We start from the raw sequence: 24,252 nt of genomic DNA on the forward strand, positions 1-24,252 counted from the left end.
GGCCACGATTTATCCCTCTCCAAAATCAAGATTTTTTTTCAGTGAGTATTAACAGAGAGCCGTTCCTCGTTTTTCTCTAAGAGCAATGTTCCCCCAGACTCTCGTATTCGAAATCTCAAAATGCATTTTGTTGATCTAAAATATAATTGCAGTGGGAATATATAATAGAACATCTCCTAATAAAAATGTTATATTTAACCTTTAATTATTCCAGTGTACTACTATCTGCACGCAGTAACATTTATAGTCTATGTATTCTTTTCAATTTGGCATTAACTCCTATCTTTCTAACACTTTTTCCATATGTTTTCCCCCATCTTTTCCGGAGTGGTTACCTCCCCTGAATAGACAGCCCTGTGGAATTCTGGGTATGTTGCTCAACGTATCGCCATGTTGGTTTTCTGCGATGAGAGCCCTATCAAAATATTTTAGTGGTAGCTCTTCATGCATCCAATGTTTTGGTAAAGGGATCGAGGAATTAATATCTTGATTCGTCAAAGTGTTTTATTATCTTAATCATGAGCGCGTCAGACGACAAGAAACTTAAGAGGAAGAAAAACAAGAGAAGCTCAGTTGCCAAGTCAAAGTCACAAAACTTGAGTCAAGCAACATGTCAAAATATTCCAAGTCCTGTTGACTTGACTGTTCCTTCCACCAGAGACCTATTATCGTCATCCATCGATTCAGAGGTAAACTCATCTTGTTGGAAAATGGAGATATAACGCATTTCTTTGTAGATTTACCATGGAATAAATATTGGCAGGTGCTAGCTGCAGTCGGATGTGGCCCCGGCGAGGGTGCTGTCATGTCCGTTTATGGATTTGTGTATTTATATTGCCTACAACATGGTAGGGCATGAAGTGTTGCTGGTGCATGGTTCGATGTCTCTGAATAAATATATGACACCTCATACATGTTACTAACAGTTCGATAAATAGCATGACCCCAAAGGGTGCTTGAAAAACGGTCCAAAACAGGCTTACAGTGAACCTTCCCTGTAACTTAATTCTTTGGCCTGATATACATTGGAATCTAGACTAGCCATATCATTCGTTAACTGTTTCTGTTTTCTTAACTCCATGTCAGTATATATATATATAATTAGTGTGATTTATTTTTGCAGCAGTTCAAGTAAAACATAAATTATACAGATACATACTTTGAATAGCTTGTAATAATGTTTTGCAGCTCATTGTGATGACCTAGCATTTCATTTACTAATAATACAGAGACCAGATTAGATTACAACTGTTCATAAATAAAAAGATATGAAATCTTAGATTTAAGAAAGGTACTGGCTAATAAACGGATAAATTGATGTTGGTAAGATGGCACTCTGCCAACTAGGCAACTACATGATGTCCAATATATTAGTACCTCTTGCTTTGAGGGAATATTGATATATACAAAATGTTGGCATGTTAAAAATATTCAATGTAAACATATTGATTCTGCAATGAAAATCAATAGACACCGTGATTGTTATTTATTTTTGTCATAAATATACTAAATTTTCTTAGGTTTTCTTAAAAAAAGTTTTGAAAACATCTTAATCCTGTTATTGTATGGTTTACACAAAGGTGGGATTTCAAAATGGCCTAATTAAGAAGTAAATACAACAGCTCGTATATGTTAATGATAGCATGTGTATCCGTACATTTACACATAGGCATTTAAGTCCAAACATGTATATACATAAAAATAAAGCACCCTTTTTGTGCCAAAAAATGGAAAAAATAAAAGGTTTTTGAGGAGAATGTTACAATATCATTTCTTTCATTTTTTAAAATAAATGAAACCTGAATATGCTGATAATAACATGTTGGATTTCATATGCAAAGCAAGAAGTCACAGTTTTTAATAATTTGGAATAGGAGATGAAAATGTAATGAGTTTTTAGAAAGAACATGCTCTTTTTATATCAGCAAAATTTTGTGAAGGTTAAAAATACATCTTCCAAAGAAGGTAAGATAAACTGAAATAAAATGTTTACACTTGGTTTTATTAGTACAAAAGGATTGCCACCTACACTTATAACCCACAAAAGTGAAATTTCAATTTTCAAAACGGTTGTCATATTCCCTGATGACCACAAAAATTAAATGTTCTTACAACTGCAGAATCAATATTCTAACAAGAATGCTAAATGATAGATTTAAGTTTGTTTACACATTAAACCACTTAATCTGGAATCCAATAAGGCTTCTTCATCCTAGAATCAGATTTGCCATGTCAGTGTAGCTCTACATCGTACAGTAATGCAGTTCTAATTGTCCAAATCTACCATACCTAATGCCTTGAATATAGCATCAACATTAATTAAGGATTGTCTTAGACCTTTTGACTTTTGGATACAAAGGCTTGCTGGTTTCCGAATGCATGTAGTATCTTAAACATTACAGGATACTGGCTATATGGGCACATACCCCCATTGTTCTCGGTCTAATATCACATTGGCAATAATGATCCAAAAAAGGATAATAAGGTTTGAGCTGTCATGCTGGATCCAAACATTGTACTTATGCCTTGAGTGGATCTGATCTTGAGAGTACCAATAAACCCAGATCTCATAGTTTCCATCATCACTGAGGTGCTCTGTTATGTAACCAGCTGCCAATGATATTTATCACAGGATATTGCCCAAAGGTATTCCATGTCTGAACTTTGGAAGTTCGCAATAATCTGCAGTAGTACCTAGTTTGACAAGTAGTGACTTGTTCCTTCTGGTAAGATCTGGCTCATTTTTCACATGTTGAGCTAAGTTGTTGTGAACACTAATGTGCACTTTCATTTTGGCTGCCAGTGCCCTCTCCTTTGGGTCTCGCTCTTGTGTTCTAAAATGTAAAGGTCCAGAATGTAACCATTAGACAGGACTATACTTATGAACTACAAATAGTTCAGCTTTTTCTGGCCACAATAGGAGATTCTCCGGAGTTTGTGATCAGAACTCTTAGGAATAAAGATATATGAGCTGTCAAGTATGACAGTCACCTGCATGCCAAGAAATGCTTCTGAGAACACAGTGTTGTGCTCTGGAATATTTTCTCTAGTAAGATCTTCATGTTCAAGGAACAAAGTACAATGGTTCATAAAATATCCTCAATGGATAATAATGGAATTTTTCGCCATTTATCATCAACACTAATGTTTTGACCTTCAGGTTGTGGCTTTCTTTTCTGATAACTCTTAAAAAACATTCGAATCTCTTGATCATCAGTAAAGTTATTGCCATCTGCTTTTAAAACATCAAACAACCAAATGTGTTAGGAAAGTCCTATATTTCTATCAGATTTCTAAGTTTTAATGTCTTTTTTAAAGACACCTTTATAACCCATACCTTCACACTAATTGAAAATGTAGACAGTGATTTCAAAAGAACAATTGCTGATATTGGGATATATAGGATATATAATATATGGTTGAAAGATTTGTATACTAACTATCTGTCATATGATATATTGTATATAACATCCTAATTATAATTGACATACATAGTCATTCAAGGACATGTCAGCATTACTTGTATGAGTGCTAGGGTTGTTTAATATAAGGAAAGGCACATGTGTACATGAAAGTTTGGAGTGAAACAGGGTGGTCTCCTATGTCCACTTTCATTCAACAAGTCATTAGGGCCAGAAAATATAAGTATAACACATCAACATTATTGTAACATTGATCAGGAACAGAGAACAAATCTTACTATAATATTGTGAATAAGGTAACTTCCTTACTGCAATTGGCCTCCAGAATGTTTTACAAACTTCTAGTAAATTGAATCACCGAGTTGCTTCAAATGTTTCCTTTCAGGAAATCAAAGATGTATAGTGTTGGTTTGGGAAAATGATACAAGTAACTTCAAGTAGATGAGTTAAATTTGCAAGTGTACACAGAACTAAAGCTACATATTCATTGATATATAGGTAACTCTGATATTTCATTCCTTAACTCATGATTTACTCTCAAATTTTGAGGATCCACTTTATCTCTTAGTAATATGGGTAACATCAAAATTTTGAAAATGGTGTTCTGGACTCGTCTGAAAAAATCCAACAAAAAATATTGATTTTGTGCATGCCAATACATCTAGAGTACCACTTACATGCATGTATTTAACTATGTATATGTATGCACAAGTCCAGTTCGCTGTAGCTGTATAGGGGTCAGTATATATATGCTTGCACCTGTGCAGTTAGTCATAGCTATATAGGGGTCATTATATGTGTATGCACAAATCCAGTTAGCTGTAGCTATATATAGGGGTCATTATATGTGCATGCACAAGTCCAGTTAGCTGCAGCTATATATAGGGGTCATTATATGTGCATGCACAAGTCCAGTTCGCTGTAGCTATATATAGGGGTCATTATATGTGCATGCACAAGTCCAGTTAGCTGTAGCTATATATAGGGGTCATCATATGTGCATGCACAAGCCCAGTTAGTCATAGCTATATATCGGGGTTATTAAATGGGCATGCACAAGTCCAGTTAGCCATAACTATATATAGGGGACATTATATGTGCATGCACAAGTCCAGTTAGCCATATCTGTATAGAGGGGTCATTATATGTGCATGTACAGGTCCAGTTAGCCATAGCTATATAGGGGTCATTATATGTGCATGCACAAGTCCAGTTAGCTGTAGCTATATATAGGGGTCATCATATGTGCATGCACAAGCCCAGTTAGTCATAGCTATATATCGGGGTTATTAAATGGGCATGCACAAGTCCAGTTAGCCATAACTATATATAGGGGACATTACATGTGCATGCACAAGTCCAGTTAGCCATATCTGTATAGAGGGGTCATTATATGTGCATGTACAGGTCCAGTTAGCCATAGCTATATAGGGGTCATTATATGTGCATGCACAAGTCCAGTTAGCTGTAGCTAGATGTAGGGGTCATTATATGTGCATGCATAAGTACAGTTAGCTGTAGCTATATATAGGGGGTCATTATATGTGCATGCACAAGCCCAGTTAGTCATAGCTATATATAGGGGTCATTATATGTGCATGCAAAAATACAGTTAGTTGTAGCAATATATAAGGGTCATCATATGTGCATGCACAAGTCCAGTTAGCTGTAGCTATATATAGGGGGTCATTAAATGTGCATGCACAAGTCCAGTTAGCCATAGCTCAATATAGGGGTCATTATATGTGCATGCAAAAATCCTGTTAGTTGTAGCTATATATAAGGGTCAGTATATGTGCATGCACAAGTCCAGTTAGCTGTAGCTATATATAGGGGTCATTATATGTGTACACTCTTTTTCAGTTAACATAGCTATAAAAGAATCGGTATATGTGCATGCATTAGTGCAGTTGGCCATAGCTATGTACTGTAGGGGTCAGTATGTGCACACATTATTGCAGTTGGCCATAGCTATCTACTGTAGGGGTCAGTATGTGTACACATTATTGCAGTTGGTCATAGCTACATTTATGTGGTGGTCAGTACAATCCTTAATGTTTTCACTCAAGGAAACATATCTATCTTATGTAAGTTAAAGTTTGATAGTCATCTTGTGTCATAGACATCTGTCTATATATATTTGTTAAATACATACCTAAACCTGTAGCTATTTTGTTAGCTAAGATATTGATTTAGGAAGTCAGTCTGGTGTTAGTGAATATATATGCAACATACATGTACTATACTAGTTTTGAGTAATTGAATATTTTTAAGCACATATTGTGATAAGAAAATTTTAATCAATGAACATATGACTCAATAAATATACATTATGACCGACAGAACATTCTGTGTGAGTCAGGGGTACTTTTTGATAGCCATGAACAAAAAAAAAATGAAAAGGCTTAAACGTTTTACTAGAAACACATGCATGGATGTCATTTTTTCTCTCATCAACCAGCTTATCAGAAGATTAATTCCATCTTTGAAATTTGTTGAAATCTTTTAACATGAAGTTGGGTTGAGTATTAGTAACACGAAGTACAGTATGATAAATAATTTGGATGTGTATAGTGTTTTCATTAGGACATTGCTGTTGACAAAAATCTTGCAGCAGTTTCTTTCAAGTGGAGATTTATTGAGTTGATAATCCCTTTTTAGAATTTTGGGAAAACATTGACTACATCTGTTTTTAGGTTTCTTTTAAATAGATCTGAAGATATTTGAACTCATTTCAATTACATGATTAGTTAATAATTAAAAACACACTGAAATTTAAGTATTTACATGGCTAAATGTGTGCCATTCATATGCAGCTGCAAGCTTTCCTCCAAAAAGCCTCCAGAAGCTTGAGCTCTTTATTACAAATATTATAAGCAATTAACAATTAAGCTCTGTTAGTTGCTTTTCTTTACAACTTTATTGATTGTGAGGGAAAGTAAGGGTCCAGCATGGAAAGTACAATGTGCATAGTGGCACCATCAAGCAATAGATAATGATGGTTTAAGATTTGAGCCAAGTCATCATAATGAAAATATGATGTACTGGTATGTACATTCTACTAACATTCTGATGTAGTGGAATATGATTAAAAAACACTTGTAGCTATGTAGTGAAATATAGAAAGGATAGAGTTTGATTTGAATGAGTGAAAAAATAATTTTTTGCTCAAAGGTGCTTCAATATTATTTGTCCCCAAAACTTTCTCATCCATACACACACGTTAATCATTTTCAAAATAATGCTAGACATAGACTTTTAAAACCTAATGTACAGTATTTGTCTTAAGTTGTACTGTTGGACATCTTCATCCCCTGAACAAATTGAATTTAAGTTAAGTACCTCTTGTATGTAGATAATTCAGTAAGATCTAGATCAACAAACAAAATGAGGCAGGACAATCTATTTAACAATTGTCTTTGTATTAACATCCGATTGTTATAGAAAGATGCTCTGGTGAATGCTGTGTATGTAGTGTATATATATGCATTGCATATATAGGACAAGGCTACACGCAGATACTGTTGTGGTTTTTATTTTTGGACTAGTACTGGATGTAGTTCAGTGTCAGGTAATGTGCTGATACACTACTGTAAACATAGGCTTAATAAGATGCATGTGTCTTCAGTTTTACCAGATCACAACATACTGAAAGGGGTAGAATAAATATTGCCTTACAAACATCTTCATATACATGCATAGGTAGTGTAAGTTGTACCTGAAATTATGATCATACATTTTGTAATTCATGAACATCTATATCAAATAATAAGATTTTTACTTATTCTTGCACAGTGATGCAGTATTCAGCTAATTCATTATAGAAATTCATTTTACAAACTTACCTTGTATTAAAATTGTGAAAAAATTTAACAGATGGGCTTTGCTTCACTTGATCACAGATCTAGAAAATTTCTTTCTTCATATGGATGGTACCGGTAATAACTTTAAATTTACTTCTATTGTTTTTTTAGGTAGTGGTTAAATTAAAAATGCAATGGTTATTTCTTCTGCAATAATTACAATATCTACATATATGTGACATATAAGCAATATAATTGATGCAAATTTTTTTTTTTTTAAATCATTACTATATAAATTTTATTACCTATCATTGCATCAATTATTCCTTTCCTTCACTTTAATACACATTTCACTCCCTTTAAATCTTCATTTTATTTAAGATATTTCTCTAAATGTAAAAAGTGAAAAAAAAGAACACTGATAGATGTTGCAAAAAATTCAAATAATGTGGATTGTGGCTGCTTATATATCATCTGTTACTTATATATTAACACAAACCCCAGCCCCCTCCATCCCCATGTAAAAGTTTAGAATGAATGTTAGGGTTGACCTATTTTTAGCTTGGAATTTTAAAATTGAAGACTGTAAAATCAAAGAAGGGGGTTCATTTTTGGCAGGGGCATATTTGCGGATAAATACGGTGCTGGGTAAATGTAGTTATCCACATAGAAAACATACACTCATGGATTAATATAAAGAATGTATTTTATTTGTTTTAGACATTTAAGAAGCTAGAGAAGCTGATGGATGCCAAGGATGACCCAGAGTTGCCACAGATCCTGTCTCTCTCACGGGGGCCAAACCCCTACTTAGACAAGGAGCGATGCCTTTTGTGTGGTTGTGAGCGCCTTGATCCTCCTGAAGCTGCTGTTCTCAAGTCCCGTATGTATTGTCATATATTTGTATTTGATCAACCTACTCATTGGATATGAAAATAAAGATGAAGCATCAACAGTAACACTTCTTTCATTAACTGAAGTTACTCTCATCAGGCATTTTTGAAATTGAGATTGATGACTTAATGTTTTAGGTTTAATATGGGAAAAAAAATTTGAAGTTAATGAGTAAGTTGAGAAATGAGAATTTTGTACTGATTGCAATATAAAAGGCGAAAAGTCCTAGGCTACCAATGTTTTATTTCCAAATGATTTGTATTTACACAGAATCCAGTGAGAAAAAGACAGAGCTGAATTCCTTGGCTCAGGTAAGTAAAAATTAATATTATAACATTGTATTTTGTATTGTTAAATAGTACAGCTGTAACATTATTTGACTTTTTTCTTTCTGTTGTGATCTTTTTCTGTTCTGCTCAAAACTATCAAGTATTCAGTAAACTTTCCCAATATTGTCATCAGATTTGCAATTGTGCAATATTATATTTAAACAATATATGTAAAATATGTAGTTATTTCGTTGAACAGTTTTAAAAGAGAGAATAATGACAAAGTTTGATTATGGTATTACAGCTTCCATTGTGGGTGTGTCCAGACTGCAGAAAGTCAACAGATCAAGAGATGGAAAAGAAAGTTAACCTAGCATCCCTCATGGTGTGTATAGAGTATTTTTGTCAACAGTGTCCCTTCACACCGAAGTAAGACATTACAAAGGACCTAAAACTTTTCTAATACATATACATATCATACTTTGAAAATGATAAACTATTGATTTCTTGGGGGGGCATAACTTTTAATTTGCTACAAATAACACTTATTACACTAAGATCTTACATGTAACCATGTCAGGAAGTTTCTTAAAAGTAGTCACTAGTTCTTTTACATTGTAACTAAAAAAGAAAAATAACAGACAATTATAATGTTGAAGACATGATTTTAATACAATGTTATCTGTCAGTTGTCTTTTCCTGTACAAGGTAACAATATGTAATTTAGAATGGTTGAAAGGATTTAGACTTAATAATGTTCTGAGGATAATTCAGAAGTATTTCATTGTTGTATATGCAGAGTGTTTAGTTATGGGCAGAGAGCTTGGCCAAATAAATTGAGTGAAGTCAATATTTAAAATGCTTCCCATTACTACCAGAGGGATTCTAGTATGAATTTGTACTTTACTTAATTCACTTAAGGATCACAAGATTGTATAACACACACAAACACTTACCCATACCTTTTATGTAGAATGTGTTCGGTGAGGAAAATAAGATATTGCATACGTAGAGGACACTGCATTTATATAGAGGGATTGATACAGGATGCATATAGCCTAGTAGGGAAAGTAGTGATATACGTGTAAGTAAGGATATATATAAACTTGTATCTTCAAATTATAAACACATTTTGTTTAGATATAACATTTTTACCTTTAAGTGTACAATTGCATATCTATGCATATGACTTTATATACAGGAACAAGATCTTCCACCAGAGCCAGCAACCCTGCCATTTCTATCAGACACCAACTTCGGTATAGGGGAACCTACCACACCTAATGGCTCTATGTGTAACTGTGAAGCTTGTACTGAGAGGAGGTAGGTCTGGCTATATAAAGTATACTAGGTCATTGTTCTGTATGCCACTGGCATCAATTATGGTTAAAAATATCTTCTCCTAGCATGCAGGGATGAACACTGTCAGTATGTTGAATTTAAGCCTTTTCAAAATATCTGAAAAAAATAACATAATATGTGAGCAATGTCATTCTTAATAGAACACATATCAACTCAATTGAAAGGATTGATTTTGGCATACATGGAGGTCAGAAGTATCATGTGTGAAATATTTTGAATAAGCTAGATTTTTAGCGTAATTACTTTAAGTTGATATGTTATGATTTAAATATCTGTAGAGCCAAGGGTCCAAATGAATAGCTTAAACCAATTTTGTAGATGTAGATTAAGTTGAAATCTTCCAACATCTGATTGATTATGTGAAGGTAGAGGAAATGAGTACAAAGCATGATTTGATTAATTTATGTTTAATTCGTTTAGAGGAAGATGATAGTGTGATAAACAACTTTGATGGTACTGGTTATTTTTACTCTGGATTTTGACGCTTCATCTTGTCATTTTAAATCTCAATCATGTTGTTATTTAAACTCTAAATAATCATTGATTTGATGATCTTAACTTACTTTATTAAAAATTGTTTCTGTTCTTCAAAGTTTAAAACAATATATGCAGAATTTTATATATATAAATATATATATGTATATATATGGATATATGTAGGGAGATTGAAGCAGAGCATGACAGAGAGACTCAAGAACTTCAGACATGCTGGACAGTACTGCGAAATCTGATCCGTAAACTTTACAGTGAGAGGGAGGACTGCAGCGTTAGTAGCTCAACAGATATTTCTTCCGAAAGTAGCCATGATAGCAATGACTGTGATGATACTCAACTTCCTGATGAGGAACAGGCAAAAGAACTTGTTCACAGGTATTCTATACCTTTCTAGTGGATTTCTTTAATGGTTGATGCTGTGTATCGCGGAATAAGAATATGTGTTTTTGTGCAAGAATTTCATTGCAATACTTGTAAAAATGCTACCCTTTCAAAGGAAGTCTTGTTTTCAGCTTAATATAACATAGTTAATTATGTTGTAGATGGTTATATTGACAGAAATGTAATCCATAAAAGCTAATTTTAACTTCATTCCTATTTTGTATCAGGTTATGTAGCCGAGATCCTCATCAGTTGTTCTTACGACTGGAGTCACAAGTCCGTGAGTTTGTGATAGAAATGAAAGTGCGCTTGTTGAAACAGTTACATAGTGGTTACAAAACGCCACCAGAAGCCAAGACCTTCATCTCTATGTTACTGGACGAGTATGGACATCTCTGTCATGTCTCGCGCAAAATGGCTGAGGTCCTCACAGAACTGGTATGTGTTAATACCACGTAAATATATAATTCTGTATGTGTAAACAGTTGTGTATAAAGTTCATGATCTCTTTAGGAATGAACACTGTCCCTAAATGCCTAATTTATTTAAAATATTTAACAGAATACATACCATGTATATGTGTATAAAAAGAATATAATTTTAATATTATAGAAAACGGACCACTTAGCCAAATTTAATGTGACATGGGAGCTACACAACAAACACCTGTTCCAATCCATAGCCTATACAGAACCTTCTATACAGAGCAGTCTCCATTCCATCATCACACAACTTCGGTGAGTACAACTACTGACATGGAACTATAGTCATTGGCATAAGTATCCAAATATCAGTACAGTTCATCGAGTGCATGGTATTGTCTTATGTCAAAAAGAATATAGATGAATAAATAATGATAGGTCAAAATATCAATATTTAGAAGTATGAACACAGATGTTCATATTTTGTAGCATCATTTTCAGCTCACCTATTCAAAGAATAAGGGAAGCAAACCCTAACATTGTTGTATTGACATTAGTTTCCCACCTAACATCAACATTGGTATTGACATTAGTGTCACACCTAACATCAACATTGGTATTGACATTAGTGTCCCACCTAACACCAACATTGGTATTGACATAGTGTCCCACCTAACATCAACATTGGTATTGACATTAGTGTCCCACCTAACATCAACATTGGTATTGACATTAGTGTCCCACCTAACACCAACATTGGTATTGACATAGTGTCCCACCTAACATCAACATTGGTATTGACATTAGTGTCCCACCTAACACCAACATTGGTATTGACATAGTGTCCCACCTAACATCAACATTGGTATTGACATTAGTGTCCCACGTAACATCAACATTGGTATTGACATTAGTGTCCAACCCAACATCAACATTGGTATTGACATTAATGTCCCACCTAACATCAACATTGGTATTGACATTAGTGTCCCACCTAACATCAACATTGGTATTGACATTAGTGTCCCACCTAACATCAACATTAGTATTGACATAGTGTCCCACTTAACATCACCATTGGTATTGTTGTTAGTGTTCCATCTTAAAATGTTGAAGTTGTTAAGCAAGCTTTCTTTAGCAGTACTGAATCATCGCTATCAGAAGGTGTTTGTTATAAATTATTCAAGCATCAAAATTAATTATTATCAATATGCCAAAGCATATTTTTCATATTCATGAGGGTCAAAATGGAAAAAATTCTATTTGTGAAGTTTTGGAGCAATTCAAGTTTTTTACAAGCAGAACAGGCTGACAGATCTCTGGTAGCAGTTTGAATTATAATAATATGTAGAACTTTTTTTTACCAAAAGAGGTAAATTTCTCTGTAAATTTTGAGAGAAAAGAGTAACATAGATATGCGTGTTTTTTCACAAGTGATGTTTGCTTGTGTCATCAATAGGAGAGCTATGCAGTGTTTTGGTCTTTATTTACTGTTTGAGATGTTTGTAAACAACAATACATTGTTACAAATTGGCAAATTTGATTGAATTTCCTGACAGTGTCTTCCTTGTGTATTAGTCATAAATATCTGACTAAATGTATTTTCTTTGTTTCTGATTATCATTAGCCATATCTATAAAGCAGGTGATTTAACATTTGATGCTTCTGGGATATGTAAATAGTATAGTTTACTGTTCACATCTGGGTAATTGTCAACAATAAATGATTGTGATGATTTTTGTTTTGTCAGACTTGGAGCAGCCTCCAAAGAGTCTTATAATGAAGACACTTACCCAAACTTGTTACACCGCTATCTCAAGTTTGATGATGAAATGTCTGTGATATCTGTGGTGTGGAGAGACAGTCACCAGCTTATAGAACAATACAATGAGGAACAGGTAGGCCTACAATTATAGCAATGTCTTAATGCTGGCAAGGTGTTTTTCTCTGTCAGTTTAAACAGTGTTTGAAAACTAAAAAAAATTCTCACTGAGAAATGCTTGCATGATCAAAGTATTTCACTAAATTTTAGCAGGATTTGTCTGTAAAATTGTCTATGCATAAACAAAGTCTAAAACTTTTGATATACCTATTAATAAATATATTGGCTTTTCCAATTCAATTTAAGAACATGAGTTAAAGCTGTAATGAACTTACTGTTATAAACGGTCTGGTAATGTTAAATTTTTGTGTCAGGTTAGTTTTTGCTCATCTCCTTTTGAAGTTCTATTCCAACTTTTAGTCATTTATCATACAGAGTAAGAAGTGAAGTGTTTTAAGTTATATTTATCTTTGTTCTAGTAATGATAAAACTTAATTAGATTTAGATAACTTAAAAAGTATGCTTTCCAATAAATGTCTTATTATGATAGAAATATTCTATGAAAGCAGCAATTTGGCTGTATAAAATGTGAACAGGTTTGTGAGTCCAATAGGATTGGAAGGTACAGACCTTTATCCAAATTAATATAATCATTGAATTCCTTACAGTCTGCCCTGAAACTAAAACAGAAAATGCTAAAAGAAGACTGGGAGTTTTTCAAAGCACAAAGAAAAATTCTGGAGCAACAGGTTGCAAAAAATACAAAAACACCTTTATCTCACAGGTAAGCTAGGAATTCAGTAAGATGAGTCTTTGTTTTAAGTCTTTATACTTCCCTTCAAGAGCAAATCCTAGTTTCCTTATACTTTATATCGCAATATCAGTTATTGTGTCACCTGCAGAGCAGTACAGATTAGTTTTGATTTTTGGCTGTCTGTGACCCTTCTTTGCAGAGTTTTATGTTTTTTTTTGTACTTTTCTTGATTATGCTTAGAGTTTTTGAAATGAAATATGAGAAATGGCTTCATGTTCGAACATTACAGATAAGGTTCGATTCACTGCTTTCTTTGCTTTGCACAGTTTTCCCTTTATGCTTCGAGTTATAGAAATGAAATTTTGTATTACAACTTTATGGTTGAACGTTGCACATCCAGTGCGATTTCTGGGTGACTGTGACACTTTTTGCAGGAGACACATCCAGTTTCAAGGAACTCTTGTTTCATTTAAAATGTTCCTTGCTATGATTGTTAACTGTGATAATCAGATATTGTTATTTTATTACAGTAATACCAAAAGCTTCGAAGACCAGTTCACAGAAACTATGAGACTGATGCTGCAGGGAACTAAACCGGCTCCAGAAGAGTGTCATTGTTCTAGGTGTAACCGGAAACGGTGAGATGTACATTATTTAAAGTTTTGTAAATTTGAATTTTAAGTAACATGAATAGGATTGTTTTGTATGGATTTTCTGAATACTGCACCAAGAAATATAGAATTTATTTTTGACAGAGGGAAAGAAAGAATTAAGTTGTGTACTTATATGAAAATTATATTATGCAGTGTTACCAATCAATGCGATAATTTTTTCATGCAAAATTTTGGGAGGGAGTGTATATATTCACTTTATATGATTAAGGAGGTAAAACTAGAATAACATCTAATGTGATCATTTCTTTGGCAGGTGTCCTTGTGATGAATGCACAATAACACATATGATTACATGTGGAATTATAAATCCTGAGGCATTAGAAGCAACTGATAACTCAAATCATGTCAATTTCCTCCACGACCCTAATCGATATCGTATTGATGTAAGTCCACCATCCATGTCAAGTACTACATCCAGTAGTGGCTCCTCAAGTCCCGTCATGGTCGAACCTGTTCCCTTCCCAGACCTGGAGGAAAACTTCATGTAAGTAGACAACAATTCAAATGTTGTGATGTTTTAAACTAAGTACTACTACTCTGAAATATAACATGTTTTGGACCACTTGGAGGAAGAGTTGAATTAGCCAGAGATAATTAATGGAATGTTTTATTAATGATGATGTAAACTAACCAACAAACAAATAATCTATTGGAATGTATAGTTCTAGTTTTAATTCATTATGTTCAAGATGCATATAAAAAAATTGTTTAAATTACCTGGCAATGTTTAAATAGTTCAGATGTTATTCTTGATTTGCATCTCTTATATTCAGTAATTGAAACTGATTAACATAAACATGTGCTCATGTTGTAATATATGGTCAACAGTTGTGATTTGTCACGTTACAGAAATGGAGAAGATATTCCTGAGGAGATTGAAGGCATAAGTCAGTCAGGTGATCTTGATGAGGAAAATGTTGATGACGATGATGATGACGATGATGGGGAAGAAGAGGAGTATGATGAAGATGACGATGATGATGATGATTGTGAAGATGATGAGGAAGATGAAGATTGTGAAGAAGATGAAGAAGAAGAAAAAATGGAGGAAGACCTTGACATCGATAACATTAAGATGGACCAAGAGTCTGTGAATCTGTCACCGCCAACCTGGTTAACAGATTCAGACGATGGTGCAGCTGATCTGATCAGCTCTGAAACTTGTGACTGTTACCACTGTGTGTCTCAGGCTCAAGCAGAACAAATCGTAAGTTGTTTATTGTAGAATACTATGAGGAATTATTTTGCTCTGGGTTCCCCAAAAATTGGTTGTTCCACTTGTGTGTCTAATTTCCTCACGAAATCCAAAAGAAACATTCCGATTGCGATTCATCAGTTTGGTATAGATATTATAGATATGATTTAAGATATTTTATCTCTAACGGAAACACCAATTGAAAACTGTATTGTTGTGATGACAATTTGACAGATTGCTTTACTCTTTCATCCATGAAGAATATTAATCTGTTTTCAATACCTAGTCATTTGCAGTCTTTTCTTGATGAAAGAAACTGAAGTCTTCAAAAGCTGACAAAAGATAGTTTTCTATCATTGTTTGTGTAAAGATAAACATCTTTTTAAGTTATGAAAGAAACATATTTCATCTTACTATAAAACCAAACTGTAACTCGTCTTTTATATTTGCTGTGTTGATACAGGGATGAACAGTGTAAAAGTTAAACTGTAGTGAAAGTTTCACTCTGTGCAGTAATAAAGCAGACCTTGATAGGGTAGTCCAACCATGTTAAACCTAAAGTATCCAATTACAATGTTTTTATCAGTCCGCTTTGTTATGCTTTAACTCAGTGAACTTAATATTTTCCTGTTTGTCCATAGGTAAAATCAGAAGAGAGCCTCTGTCAGTGCTATGTTTGTTTGCGGCAAAGAGGTAAAACTGTATCAACTTCTTTGCCAACGCAAATGCCTAGTGTGCCAACAAGACCAGGAGAATTCCACTTATATCCTCACATACATGGTTCAACAGGGCTGCCTCATGGGCTATCAAACAGATCCCACATACGACCAGTGTTGCAGCCTCAGTTATATGACCTCCATCTACCCATGAGGCAGCCTAAACCCATCATTCAACCCAAAGTTCCACTCAAACTGGACTTTGATTCACCCGATGGAATTCATGAACATATTTATCATGCGTATGGTGAATGGGACAATACATACGATACGAGGGGTTTGCTTCCCAAATATGAGCTTGGTAGTGAGTTATTGCCTCCTCCACCCCTAACCAGTAATTTTACTACCAGTTTCCTCTCTGAGCCTTACACCATGGCCACCCTAATGGGCGTTGATACAGTATCCACATCCACACCCAGTACAAGTGCTTTCAAAACGTCCATGAGCAATAGTCATGCCCCAGCTCCGGCACAGGTGTTTTTGGATAGTAAGATACAAATGTCTACATCCAAGGACTTCAATAGTTCTCCAGTTGTACCAACAATGACAAGCAAAACCATGTCTCCTCCTTGTACTCGACCAGCAACTTTAGGAGGTAACAATAACCAGTCTGTCTTACAACCTCCTCCTTCATCGATACCCATGTCACAGCCTCAAATACAGCCCCGCCCACCAGGGCCTGTACAAGATAAACCTCACCCCCAGCACTGTAAGAGGCACAATCTCCTTGGCAAGGCTCTTACCAGCTCCCAGTCTCACAACCACACAAGCGCTACTACCACTTCCTCGACTAACAAGGTTTCTCAGGATTTTATACAGACGGCGGCAAGAAACATTCGAGAAGGTGCCAAAGAAGGCATGCAGATGATTCGCCAATTTGCCAGTAGTTTGAATGCAAATGTGAATACTCCGATTACTCACACATGTAATCACACATCCTCTCGTAATAACATTGGTGGGCATACACATGCAGCCAATTGTACCATGGACCATAACCATGTGACGGCGTGTCAGAACTCAATTTCGATGCCCACCGCTGTGAACAATGTGAGTGTTGGCACATCCACTGTGTGTATAGAGCCTGACTGTGATGTCCATTTTGATGATGCCTGTGATAGTGTTAGTGATAGCTGTTCTGAGCAGAGTTCTACCACCTCAAGTTCGAACCAAAAGGAAGGCAAATACTGTGACTGCTGCTATTGTGAGTTCTTCGGGCATGGCAATGTAAGTGATAAATGACCTTAGAAAATAATCATTGTCACTCCTTTTCAAAATAATTTTTTTCTTGTTTTTTTTGTTTGAAGGAGAAAGTTATGTTCTTTCAATTCATCATTCCTTTGTCCGTCATGTGTTGTTTCCTTATATGGTTAGGCCTTACTTGGGAATGATTTAAGGTCAAAGGTCAAATCCATTGTTACTATAGATATAAAGTATTTGTTTTGCAGTAACCTAAATTGCTATGAAGTTATAAAACTCAAACCCCATCCAGTGTGTCCTTACTAATATTGCCATCTTATTACTGTTAAGATCAGAAGGCCAAAGGTCACTGTCATAACAGGTAGAAGAAAGACACATCCACTTTTTTAGAATTCTTTATTTTATTTTAAAACTTTGTTATTTTGTTAAGAGGAATGAATAAAAGCCACTGACAAATGCAGCAGTGATTCTATGTTATTGAAAATATCTTTTTTTCTGTGTACAGCCTCCTGTTGCTCCAACCAGCAAGAATTATGCAGAAATGAGGGATCGGTTACGGTTACGCCTGAAGAAAAAGGTACAAACTTCAATCAGAATACATATCATTTATATATCTTACAGGACCACATCAGTCAAAGTTGTATAACAATCTGTATTAATCTTAGTAAAACTGCAGTGATTTAAATTATGGTGATACAAAATTGAATGATTGTAACATAATTCCTTAACCAAATCCAAATGACCCATCCCAACTATAATTGAAATAAACCCAGGAATTATTACCATGTAGGCATAAGCAGTTATGTTAAATTGAAAATAGACTGATAATACTTAACATGTAAGGCTATTGTTGACCAATTGATTTTATTGTAGCACGTGACACTGATCTCATAATGATGTTTGTTTACAAAGAAAATTTTGACGTAAAATGGCTGCTGATAGAGTTATTAACCAACAGACATACTGCTCCTGAACTGACCTTAATTTCTTGCATTCACAGAATGAAGCTAAGCAAGAATGTCACAAAGATACCTGTGCTAACAAACGAGAAATTCCAAAGTTAGAACCAGATGCTTGCACCAGTTTTGTAACTAATCATGAAGATGACTCCAAAGATCCAATGGAGTTGAAGGGCCTTGATGAGTTGATACGGTTCATCAATGGCACAGAAGACCAGAAACTTGGTGCTGACAAGTCAGTGACTGCTAAAGCTGCCAAGAGAGCTCGACAGAAACAGCGAAAGGTAAAACATCAATAAACACCTTTTTCCTGCCATGTTCTTGCACTCCTGTCTTTTTAGATAAATTTGCACTGGCTGCATGACAGTCCAATTCTTGTTTTTAGTAGGTGGTGAAAATAGGGGTTGATTTATAACTACTGTTACAGACACATGAAAAATAATATTAAAACAAAAATACAAACCTGAGATGTTGCAACTTAACATGACATTTAACTGAATTATTGTAAAATTATGAGATTGACTGATTAAATGGAAATTTGTGTTCAGTTGTTTAAACTTAATGATATAGTTACTCAAGTTTCTACAGTAAAAGTTTGCTATGGTGTAATACATATATGAACAAAAGCATTATTATTTTTATGGAGCTGCCATTTCATGTTTTGAGGATGGGGTTTTTGTTGTTACTTTGTCATTAGTTCATATCTGGCCATGTATTCTTAAATGGATAGACACAGAACTGTCATTTAGTTTTATATTAGTATGATAAAATGCAAGTCAAGTTCTGATTTAGTGATAGTCTTGTTAATATTTGTTATGGCAGACTTGTTATGGTAACTTTGAAATATTTTATTAGAATTTTCACTGAAGTGGTACAACAATTATTGGAGAGCCTTGTGAATTGGAAAATAAATTCTGCAGGACCCAGTATTTTATTTCATGAGTCATGAGTACACCTCTTAACAAAGTCAACAACACTGAAAACTTCTTATTGGTTGCTGGCTGTAACATTCACGTCACTTTGACAGATCTAGTGAAAAGTGGAAAAAGATGCCAATGTCCGTTTATTGGAGGAAGAGTGGCACATCCTGTTGTATCCCTTCAACTTTGCCATGAAATGGTGTAGGGGTACAGAGAGCGAAAATGATCATAAACCCCTGAAAAATCGAGGATATTGTGGCACATGTGTATTATTTCACACCTGAGATCAGCAACTTAAAGTTAATGGTACCAAAAGATATGACCTTAATATGATTACAATACACTAATATATATTGATATATGAAAGTATATATTTTCTTTAAAATTGTTTCAGATTGAGGAGAAAGCTCGAATAGAAGCAGAAAAGAAACACCAAGAACAACAGAGACTTTTTCAGGAGGAACAAGAAAGACTCAAGAAAAATAAACTTAATGCTGCTAGGCTCGAACTGGAGAAATCTCAAAAGAAGAAAAAGAAAAAACAGAAAGTGGTTCCAGAGGATAAAAACTCAGCTTGCAGTGAAGATGGTAATATAAATTTGAACCTTATACGAATACCTCCAGCTGGTCGGGAAGATGAAAGGCAATCAAGTGCTAGGCAAAGTGATTCTAAGTCCAAAGGTCGCGAGTCAGGGGAACAGAGCCCCAGTAGTCAGTCAAATGGGAAAATCTCAGAGGAGAGTTCAGCAGGAACAAAACCTATCAAAGGAAGAACAAAATCTCCAAGAATTAGTGACAAACAACAGCCAGCAATGGTTCAAACTGTACATGCCCAGCAGGAACCTAAGGCAGACAAAAAGTCTGTGAAAATTTCCAGTCATAATTCTCAGACTTCCAAGGCATCTTCTAGTGTTTCTAAATCTGTTTCAAGTAAAACTTCAGTACCTCAAATCCCTCAAACTTCCAAACAACAACCTAATGGAACCATCACTACTACAAATCCCTTAGCTAGTGGTCGCACAACACAGGGCAAGGAAAATAGCAAGAACATTCACGACAGTCAGCTCCATAATGGTACATGTGTACAGATCAAATTTGAAGATCTACAGCAGAATGGTACCAACAGAAAGGGCAAGAAGCAAACAGGATCACTTCACTCTTCAGGTCCATCTGGGCAACACTCCAACAGTCAACACCATTCAAATTCCAATCAAGTGATAACTAAACAGTCAGGACAACCAGTCAACATGCAAAATAGATCTCACTCACAACAGTTGACCACGAAACAGTCAGCACAACCAGTCGCAAGTCAAAATCAGTCTCATTCTCAACAACCAACCACCAAACAGTCGGTACAACCAGTCAAGGGTCAGAATCATGCAAACTCCCAACAGACGACCACCAAACAGTCTGGTATGAAACATGGTCTTCCCCAGGATCAGCAGCGGAAGGCTACAGCTCAGCAACAAGCCATGACCCCTCCAAAAGGTCACCTACACAATGGGGTTATTATCAATCCACCAAACAAGAGAGACAATTCTCTGAACCATCAGTCCTACCCAAACAGTATGATGGGTAAACAATCTACAAGCAACGACAGAAAGCACGGCAAGCCTGCATCCCCAGTGGACAGATTAGAAGAGACCGAAGATACGTCCCCAAACAGTGAACAGGTAAAAATTCTTATGACACTTGGAGATAAACAGTTCCTTTTAGCCTCTGATTTGACAGATCTGATGATAAAACAAAGGGGAAAAAAATGGTCATGAAGCAAAACATGTTTATTTCCATGAATGATTATGGAAGTAAATGTGAAAAACATTTGGAGACCTTTCAAAATAATTTGTTTGCATTCCATGCACTGTATTTGCACTTCTTGAATATATTGTTTTGATTACCTGGTAATAGAATCATTTATATTCATTTGAAATAAAATTTTAAATAAAATTTAAAACTTTTCACTTATGATTCAAATGTTTTTCTTCTTGCAGAACAAGAACAGTAGTGGAAAGAATAAGAGGAACAAGAAAAAGAACCGCGGAAGTGAAGATCTCAGTATGATTGGTAAGGGCAATTACATAATCAAAATAATATAGACATATTTATAGAAAAATTTAATTAACAATATATGTAAAACCATGTTTGTTTTGTATGCATGAACAAATCAGTGGCAAATGTGTAGCAGGGGGCATATTGGGATCTGCCTGTATATGTTTACCAAATTTATTTATTATCTCATAATCATGAAACTTCATTCCACATGTTCGCATCCTGACCTGGTGAAGGTCATTGTTACTATTAAATGGAATTATTTTGATGTCCTCCCTTTATCTACTTCATGTTATATACAACTGTCATGCAGACTTTTTCAGTTTGTTCATTATTCATATCGTTTGAAGCTTTCCAATACTTTTTTTCAACCTCAAGATACTTCACTGAAACTAGATTTCAGTGACCTACATTTTCCATTTCATGCAGATTTAGCAAACTTTATAGATTGTGACCTATTATATATTTTTATTTAATTAAAATTTTACTTATTGCAGATGAAATATTTATGCCCAAGTCAGAATCAGATCTGGAAGGTGGCGATATGGACGAGAATGAAAAAGAAGTTGAGGAATTTAAAAGGTAGATCTTACATAATTAAAATCCAAACTCTGACAAGAATATAGGTTTGAATTACCCTTTTCTTTGGTTGGGGAGGTTGGTAACCCCAAAAATTTCTTAATTTTTGTAATTGACATTAATTTCAAATTATACAAACTGGCTTAAATGTTTTGATGACCTGTGCTGCTTTGACTGGAGTTGTACCTTAATGAATTTCTTTTGTGGAGGGCAATGCAAAATCTTATTTGTTTGCTGTATGTTAAATGTTGACAGGACATAAACACTGAAAATATAATATGGAGATAGGTGAATCAGTCTTCACTAATGAAAAGTACAAAAAAAATTGTTATTTATGCCTGGCTATAAAAATTGATGTCACAGTTTTTTTTTTTAAAAATTGAAACTTTCAGATTCTGTCTTGGCTCGACCCCTGTCAAAAGAGAAAAACTACAAGTTAACATGAATCTAAAAGACATCTTTGTGAAGAAGAAATCTGGTCTGGGATGTACCTAATGAGAAGTGGCTGTCAATTGCTTAACTACAGATGCTGATATGACTTTTGACCAGTAATTTCCCAACAGCTAGTCAGCTTGGAGTGTGTTGAATGAAGGCTTGCCATGTGACCAACAGCAGTTGTTACCAAATAGACAGACATCTTGAGATAAAGAAGGCCACAATTATAAGTTATAAGACATTTCACACCTGAATAAAATATAAGAATTCTTTTACAATTAAATAGACATTTCCAGTCCACCATTTACGTGAATTTTACTTCTATATGAAACACTACTGCTTTAAAAGAAAAAGAGAATTATAGTACTGGGTTCTTATGGTTAATATACCAAGCCAATTGCCAATATCAGACTCTATTTGAGCTTCCTAGAACAGGGATGTGCAAGTGTGGTCAGCAAATGTGGTCTACAAACCCTTTTGCCGATTATTTCCTTCCTTGATCTTTACATGAAGTTTTAATGTAGTAAATGTTGATGAGATATCGCTAGACTGTTGTTCACCACTACTTTCAGAGTATTACTAGACTGTCAATATTCTTTTGGACTTCATACAAATAGATGTATCAGTAAGAAGGAAACTAAGCTCAAAACATCAATTTTATCCTGAATAATTTTTTTGCTTTGGTAAGAAAATGTTTGCATTTCATTTTTTTTTCTGTTGTCAACTGTTTTCCAAAGTAAGATTTAATCTGAGGTCTTAATTTTATTTAGAACTCTCAAAATGAAGGTAAATTTTAATTACCAAATATTTTACGAAATAGACAAATCCCATTTTAAACGAGATTGAAAGCTTGGTCAACTATGTGCACATTTTAGACACCCACAGTACATTTCACTATGTGCACACAAGTAATTTTAAAATGTATATGGAGTAGAACCACTGCCATAAAATGGTAGAGCTGCTGTGATGTACAAAATTTGCTTTCAATGCATGGTATCTTTCAGTTTTTGTTGCTGATAAGTAGTATTTATTATGAGGTCTTTGTTGAGTGCTTTTTATAATGTGGTTATAAGTCCAGCATTTCTATGCAAAACAAACATTAATATCTTTGCTGTACATATATATGTTATCTGTTGATCTGGTCAATGTGCTGTACAGCAATAGAAGGAATATTTGTGTGATATTGCATACACTATATTAGTTGCTATAAGTTGAATGTTTACACTTAAGTTTTAAAGTAACATTTTTCACATTAGCTCAAGTGTAATGCAGGATAAGATTTGTAGCAGTGATTAGGTAGCAATACAGACCAATAAGGTAGTGTAATGTTCAATTAATTGTACAACTGCAACATTTTAAACAATGTCTTTAAAATATTTAAAATGATTGCATGATTTTTCCCCCCCTTAAGACATTTCACATTTGATATTTACATACATGTTACATTTCAATTATGATCAAACATAAATTGTATCTTTAACTTTTACGGAATGCCTTGCACAATGTATGACTTGGGCCATAGTGATGTATGGTATTGTCTCCGCTATTGGAGAATATGACTGTCTTTTGATAACTTGTCTTACCTACCCCTGGGGACGAGTTCTCCGTGTATGAGGGTGGCCAGACTTGCTGTCTTGGCCAGCCCTAATTAAGCTGCTGTACCTTCCTTTATTTTATTGTCCTCCATTTTGTTTTGTGTTATGATATTACTGAGGGAAGCCAATTGCCCCATTGCATTGTGATGAGACGCCATTTGTGACATGCGACTTTGAATGGACTTGTTTTGTTAGCCTATAACCTGTGTATGCTGACCTGAACATAACAGTGAGGAATAAATGAAAAATTACTTTTACATATTGTCTTACTTTATTTCTGACAGTCGCCAGATCACACACATTGTCAACA

At 34.6% G+C, this 24,252-nt stretch overlaps 1 protein-coding gene across 1 annotated transcript; it reads left to right on the top strand.

Annotated features, from left to right (window-relative positions):
- Positions 1-382: 382 nt before the first annotated feature.
- LOC132564988 (protein FAM193A-like) lies at positions 383-24,199 on the top strand. The gene is made up of 20 exons (XM_060229595.1): positions 383-689; positions 7,946-8,108; positions 8,390-8,430; positions 8,693-8,773; positions 9,590-9,711; positions 10,411-10,620; positions 10,854-11,064; positions 11,239-11,363; positions 12,799-12,946; positions 13,539-13,654; positions 14,155-14,262; positions 14,552-14,782; positions 15,148-15,505; positions 16,135-17,433; positions 17,912-17,983; positions 18,407-18,649; positions 19,680-20,957; positions 21,276-21,348; positions 21,831-21,915; positions 22,305-24,199. The coding sequence occupies exons 1-20, from the start codon at positions 519-521 to the stop codon at positions 22,405-22,407; spliced, it is 5,238 nt and encodes a 1,745-aa protein (XP_060085578.1). The 5' UTR covers positions 383-518; the 3' UTR covers positions 22,408-24,199.
- Positions 24,200-24,252: the final 53 nt, after the last annotated feature.

The sequence above is a fragment of the Ylistrum balloti genome, unplaced genomic scaffold, assembly GCF_031769215.1.
Source record: "Ylistrum balloti isolate Yb309-2 unplaced genomic scaffold, AGI_CSIRO_Ybal_v1 Utg369684, whole genome shotgun sequence".
NCBI classification, from domain to species: domain Eukaryota; kingdom Metazoa; phylum Mollusca; class Bivalvia; order Pectinida; family Pectinidae; genus Ylistrum; species Ylistrum balloti.

Bases quoted from the DNA above. Each gene is read 5' to 3' on its own strand.
- LOC132564988 (XM_060229595.1), top strand. From the start codon at position 519: ATGAGCGCGTCAGACGACAAGAAACTTAAGAGGAAGAAAAACAAGAGA. The intron at 8,431-8,692 runs GTAAGTAAAAAT...ATGGTATTACAG, and splicing joins AGCTGAATTCCTTGGCTCAG to CTTCCATTGTGGGTGTGTCC. The intron at 12,947-13,538 runs GTAGGCCTACAA...AATTCCTTACAG, and splicing joins AACAATACAATGAGGAACAG to TCTGCCCTGAAACTAAAACA.